The sequence below is a fragment of the Chlorocebus sabaeus genome, chromosome 5, assembly GCF_047675955.1.
Source record: "Chlorocebus sabaeus isolate Y175 chromosome 5, mChlSab1.0.hap1, whole genome shotgun sequence".
Taxonomy (NCBI): Eukaryota; Metazoa; Chordata; class Mammalia; order Primates; family Cercopithecidae; genus Chlorocebus; species Chlorocebus sabaeus.
Window position 1 is genome coordinate 18,698,751 of NC_132908.1, and position 6,958 is coordinate 18,705,708.

General features: G+C 42.2%; 1 protein-coding gene across 1 annotated transcript; it reads right to left on the minus strand.

Moving 5' to 3' along the window:
* Positions 1–2,456: 2,456 nt before the first annotated feature.
* LOC119621146 (small nuclear ribonucleoprotein E-like) lies at positions 2,457–2,762 on the minus strand. The gene has a single exon (XM_037989591.2). It carries the CDS (start codon positions 2,760–2,762, stop codon positions 2,484–2,486), a length of 279 nt encoding a protein of 92 aa, XP_037845519.1. The 3' UTR covers positions 2,457–2,483.
* Between the last annotated feature and the right edge of the window lie 4,196 nt (positions 2,763–6,958).

A 6,958-nucleotide genomic window follows, 5' to 3' on the forward strand; every position in this document is an offset into this window, starting at 1 on the left:
AGTGAGGTTGGCACTCATGTGAGTAAGGCTATTAAGACTATAGTCCCCAGATTTTCAAAGGCTGAATGCAGTAGATAACCCCCTCCTTTCTTGCATGAAGGAGAAATAAAGGATAATCGCAGGGCTTTCTTCAGCTCCATTTGTGTGTGTGAGGAGCGTTACACTGGCAGTAATTACAGAAAGGAAAGGAAATGGAATAAGTACCAAAGGAAGAATTAGTTGTACTCGACCTAATTAAAATCCTGTAGAAAGAATTCTTCTCTTATTTGCAAAGGTGATCTAACATAACCTTGAAGCCATTGTATTAACCACTGTACTTTTCATTTTAAGGGGAATAAATGGCAGAAAGATCACTTGGGAAAGGCAACCTTTCACTCACCTTTCAGAAATTAAATGACCTTGATTTCTGAACCACTTCCTCTCAATGAAATTAAATTGCATTGAACCCGGTCAGTTAACAAGGGGAAGTCAGTCAAGCCAGAGGAGGAGTTCACCCAACTGATTCTCTGGCAAAAGGACTTTGGGAAGCTTTTGGAAAAGGAAAAAAACAAACAAATAGAGAGGTGAGAGGCTTGGACCTTTGGTCAAAGTGGGCTGAATTTGATTTTTTGCTTTGTTTGAACACACACACACACACACACACAGAGAGAGAGAGAGAGAGAGAGAGAGAGAAAGAGAGAGAGAAGAGAAAGAAGACATAGTTGCTCCAGCAGTCTGGATATAATAGAGAAGAGAAAGAAGATATAGTTGCTCCAGCAGTCTGGATATAACAGCCACCACCATGATAATGATCCATAGTGTGTTCCTGATTGTACTAAGCCCTTTGTACAGGTTATCTCATTCATTCTTACAACTGTTCACAAGCTGCTATTGTTCTCCCCATTTTGCATATAAGAGAATTGAGGCTCAGAGACGTCAAGTACTGGCATCTCATATCTTAACCAAATGGCAGAGCTGGAGCCAGAATCCAGATTTGCCAGATTCTGAAAACATTGTGGTATATTTTCAACCAAATTGGGTGGGTGCTTGCCCACAGTCTCATTCATCACAATTCTATGAATCTTTTGTTCTAACTAGGCTATGTCACTGATAGGAATGTTTTTCTCAGGATGCCAGTGGCCCTTTGATCAATGTGGGAGGTGCCTTTGTGGCATATAGGGTTATGGTTTCATAATGGTGAAACTTTTGTAACTTGCACTTGGTGGCTGTTCATTATGATTGTTGTTCAGTATAAATTGGTAGGTGCATGAGAAATGCCATAGGTAAGGTCTTAACAGATAATGTGACTTTAGTCCTCATGGACTGATAATAGATTTTCCATCCAAATACGGGGACTGGAGCTACCAGTTGAGATAACTAAGGAGAGAAAAAGTTTAGCATAGTCATTATGAGTGCACACCTTGGGTTCTGATCGCCTGAGCAATCCTGGGATGTACCATTTTGTAGTTTTGCAACTTTGAGTAAATTATGCAAGCTCTCTGTGACTCTATTTCTTCATTTTCAGAATGGAGAGGATTGCAGTACCTACCGTATAAGTGTGTTGTGAAGACTAAATGACAGAATTATATGATTAGCATACAGTAAGTGCCTAGTGAATGTTAGTTCTTAAGATACAAAATTTGGTCCCTGGCCATCAAAAAGTCTGAGCTTCTGGAAGAAGATAGAAGTGGTCAATTCCCTGGAAGCTGTTTACCAAGAGAGACTTGTTCAGAGATGAACTAGATTTGTGCTGATGGAGGAAAAGGAAACTAGGAAATGGAAGGGTCCATAGGATTTGCTACATTCTTAGCAAATGTCTCAGCTAGGTGTCCAGGGACAGAGCCCTTGCCAGATAAACCTAGGTAAGACAGAGGGAGTGAATGCAACTTAGGAGAATCCCTCCATATTTTCATCCTTCAGTCCATTTATTCTTCTCTTTCTGTTCCTCTATCCTTCCACCTTTCCATTCGTCCATCCACCCATCCTTTCCTCGTAGAGTCTGCCATCCTTCTAGACTTCCACTCATGCTTCTATCCTTCTGTATTTCTGTCCCTTTTGTAATTTTATCTGTTCACCCATCCATACCTTGTGATCACCTATTCTTTTATCCTTGGTATCTCTTAGTGGTGAAAAAGGCAGAATGTGGACATGGAAAGTCTGGATTCAAATCCTATGTCATTTACTACTTGTGTGGCCTTGGGCAAATGTTTTAACTTCTTCAAACTCCAGTTTCCCCATTTATAAATTGGGACTGTCTCCTGAAGGCAAAGGAGAATCACTGGAAAGTTCTGAGCAAGGGAGTAACACAATTGTGTTTGTGCTTGACACCCCCCACCCTGGCTACTTTCATTTTTTTTAATACAAACAATCCCATAGCATTTATTCCCATCTTGTAGTAACATAAGGGTAATCAAAACAATATGAATAAATGTTCATATTGGGACGAAGGATGTCTAAGAACAAACTGTATCCTTCTCAACAATTTCTCACTTCATTGATCATTTCTAGTTGGAGACACTTTGTAGCAGAGTAATATTATCTCCTTTTAGTATGATCCGACCTAGTTGTTTTCTTGACTTTGTTTTAGAATGAATCTCTTCTGCATCATCTAACACAAGGTTCATATGCTTATCAAAGCCAATGATACAGCCTTCTATCCTCATATTCACTTGCTTATACAGCCACACCTGAATCTGCGATCTATTTTGTAAGTATCTGAAGATGAGGTTGAAGGGCTGTACCATAACCCTCTGCACTTTCTGGCCCTGGCCGTAGTACGCCATGGTGGAATTGTACAAAGAGCACATCCACATGCTGACTCTGAGAGCAACTTCTGGAATGTTTTCCTCCCATTTTCTCTGTCGGCTGTGGAGAGGATAGAGTGAAAGGGGCAAGACCAACAAGAGGAAGGTCCGTTGGAAGGTTTTGCAAATAAATCAGACAAAAGATGATGTGAACATGAACCAAGTCTTGAGAGCTGTCACCTATCATGTGCTTAGGAGGTGTCAGGCTCAGTGCTACATGCTTTGCTAAGTCATTTCACTGAATCTTCCTAACGACCCTAAGAGTTAGATACTACTTTGTTATGTCCATTTCACAGATGGGGAGAAGGAGGCTTAGAGAGTTGAAGGAACTTGCTAGGATCATGCAACTGCTAAGTAGCTGAGCTTGGAATCAACCACAGATCATTTGACTCTGACATGCACCCTGCAACTCTAGGCTGCTCCCTGCGCAAGGATGCTGAGGATGTCCTTGTGAGGTTGTGGAATAGGGAACATTTGCAAGAGGTACTGCTGATATCAAAGGAGTAAGGGGACTTGACCCCAGCTGATTGTGGGAAGCATGAATACTGGTAAACTGACTCTCTGTGAGGGGATGGGAAGTGGGGAAGCCTTGGTTTGTAGTCTTTTCCAATTTAGGTATGAGTACTTCCCCCATGGCTGATTTCAAGTTACTAGCATGATATTACCAAATGGGAGTTGGGAAGAGACAGTGGGAAGTACAGAAGAGCTGAGGATGAGTCGGGAGTCTACAGCTTGTGGCTGAGTACAGGTAGGTGTGGTTAACAGTTACAGGGACTTTCTGATTTCCCTTGGGTCAGACGCAGCTTTAAGAATTCCCTGAAAACTGGAAAACTGTTTCCTCAGAAAATTTCTTATTGTCACGAAATTCTGAAAACACTTCAAGGTTTTCATGGTTATATCAGAGCCCTTATGCTTCGTAAAAAAAATCTTATGATATTTAATAAGTAAGTCAACAATAAGGATACATTTAGCTCATACATCTGCAGCTTGGCTGGGGATTGGCTGATCAGGCTAGGCTAGTTGCAGGGGCTCCACTCCAGGTGTCGGTCATTCTCTGCCTGGGATCAGCAGGCTAGCTGAAGCTTGGGCACATAGCAGTGGCAGAAACACAAGATGGTAAATGGAAATATTCAAGGCCTCTTAAACCCAGCCCTTGACTTTGGGTTTGGACGTGTGACTTCCTTTGGCTGATGGAATTAGGTGAAAGCAGCATGGTACAGAAACACAAGATAGTAAGTGGAAACATTCAAAGCTTGTAGGTGGTACCATGCTGCTTCCACCTAATTCCATTAGCTAAGGGAAATCATATGTTCAAACCTGAAGTCAAAAGGTGGGGAAATCCATTCTGTCCTTTTAGTGAAAAGGACTGAAAGTCACATGGCAAAGAACATGGATGCAAGGAGGTGTGGGGGAAATGGAGGCCAGTGAAACAGTCTCTCCCAGGGATATCTGTCCAGGTGAGCAGAACATACCCTTTCTCTGAGGGAAATAGGCCTCACGATTTTCAGTCCAAGTTTTGCCTTTAACCTTTACCCAACGTCTTTTGATCCTTTACCTTGGTGAGGACCTACAGGCTTGAGCCTCCTTCCTTTCCTCCTCTGCAATTGGGAAGACTGGCTTTGTCCCACCATTTAGAGACCCAAGCATTACATCATCTCTCCTTTGCCACTTTGACAAGCCAAGCGACTTTCTCCCTACCAGTGTTTTGAGAAAGCAAGCAAACCCTTCAAAAAGGTGCTGCAAATGCAACTTTCCCTGATACATCTTCAAATTAGTGCCTTTTTTATTTTTACAAGTAGGCCTTATTTATACCACACACGACAACAACAAAGAAGAAGATAATCAGACATACACACTGCAATCAAGCATACTGGGTTCGTTGGAATCATTAAACTTAATTACTTTCACTTGTTATTCCTGGGGCCATAATATCAGTATTAAACGCCAATGGAATCTGCAGTATGTTTGATTTAGCTAAAACAAGGACTTGGTAATTTACTGCCTCTTTGAGAGATTTTTTATCAAAGTGAGGAATATGCTGAGTACCTCCACTTGCTTCTCATGGGGACTGCTGCAAAACTCCTTTGCTGAAAGACTGGAGTGTTGTCTTTTATGCAACCTGTCTCGTGCTCTGAGAGAGGCTCTTCTTAAGATTCCTGCCTGTCTCCGGGCAGAATTAACCACAAGTGCTAACCACAGGCACTAAGCCCTTACATTGGGCATAGCTTCCTTAATCCTCACAATTATCTCATTTTTGCAGAAAAGGAAACTGAGGTTCCCAGAGGTTAAGTAACTTGCCTGAGGTCACATAGCGTGTAAGAGGCAGGTCCAGGATCTTTGCCAATGGAGAAGTTTTCTGAGTCCAGCATGGGTGCTATCCCTCTGTTTGCGGTTCCCCAAATCTTGGTGTTACCTTCTCCTTTCTACCTTTGTTTCATTTCTTCTTAATTCGTCTTATGAACGAACTCTCTCAACCTCAAATTCTGATAAGAGCCAAGATTCATTACTGTTTTCATTGTGCCTGCCATTGTACTGGGGTTCTAAATAATTCATCTCACAAAATGCTCCCAATAACCCTATGCTACAGCACATATTCATTATATGTGGTTGTTATTATTACTATGATTACATATTGACATATCTAAGTGTCATCCAGCCTGGGCAACAGAGCAAGACTCCACCTCAATATATATACATATATATGTGTGTGTGTGTGTGTGACTAATGTTAGCACCTGTGTCAGTTAGGCAGTTAGGAGTGTGTTCCTCTGCAGGTAATAGCTGATCACAGCAGTTTCGTCCAATCCTTATTTGCTTATTTATTTATTTATTTATTTATTTATTTATTTTCTTATATCATGTCAAATCTAGAGTGGCAGCATGAGCTTTTATGGCTGTTTATGATGATGTTATAAATGCAGGTTCCTTCCATTTTCAGCTCAGTCATCTTCAGAGGTTGGCTTTTATTTTTATGGTTGCAAAAAGGCTGCTTCACCTCCAGGCATTGCATGTGTCTTCAAGAGAGGAAAAAGGAGAAAGGTGGAGGGCAGGAGGCAAACTCCTCTTCTGTACTGTTATTTGTACAGCGTCTCCCTCCCTGAAGTCTATTACCAACATCTGACTGCACAGAAGTGCCTCGTGGCCACTCATTGCTCAAGGGAGTCTGGGAAGGACATTTTATTTCAGCTGCATACGTGAGTGCCATGAACAAAAAGAAAGCTCTTATGGTAAAGAAAAGAGGAGAATGAATATGGCAGAGAGAACTAGCCTTGTCTGGCAGAGCATCTGTGGGGGACTACATCAACAAGCCTTGCTAATTGAAGGCAGGTCAAAGGATTTGAGGTATTTCCCCTTGAAAAGCTTCATTTCACTTTGTATTATTTCCTTTAACACCCACACAACCTTTTGAGGAAATTGGTCCACTTTCATTCTCAGATGCTCTTAAAAAACATTTCCCCAGCCAGTTTCAGCCAGAATGAGGAGCGGGAAGAGGTAGGGGCTGTCTCTGCCCGGGAAAGAACCTGAACAGGATTCATGTCTTCTCCCCAGCTAACAGGGATGGCAGGCTGGGGAGAGCCATTTGGACTGGGAATTGGGATGGAGGATGGGTGGAGATTTAATTATGCAATTATCTAGGCTTGGAGTCAAACCTCTCAACATGCTCCTAATTAATTGATCAGATGCACCACCTGCCGACCCCCTCTCCTCTACAGGCTCCCAGAATGCACCAGGATGGAGGAGGTAGCACAAAGTCTGCTCCTGCTTGGGGAATTGGGGAGTTCCCCATTAAGTGAGTGTGTAGTCAATTAACATATGAGCCCCGGGACCCTCTGAGCATGCCCAGTAATGATCATTTAGAGCTAGTGGATGAGGGCTGTGAGGAAGAGGGACTTGTCTTAGCTTATTGATTATATGTGTTAGAAGGGCAGTGGGTAGGCAGTGGTAATTTCCAATAGCCATTTCCAGCACAGACAAATTCTGTGTTCCAGGGAGGAATGGAGTAGGAAAACAACAGTAGCAAGTGTCCTGTCCTGCCAGCTCAATAGTGATAACTGACATGTGACTGTGAGGATTTTTTTAATGTTTAGAGAATGTTTAATTATAAGTATTATGCACAATAATAATGTGCCGTTGCATTTCATGAGTGATTGCCGCGAATGGGACACGGTGCTCTGC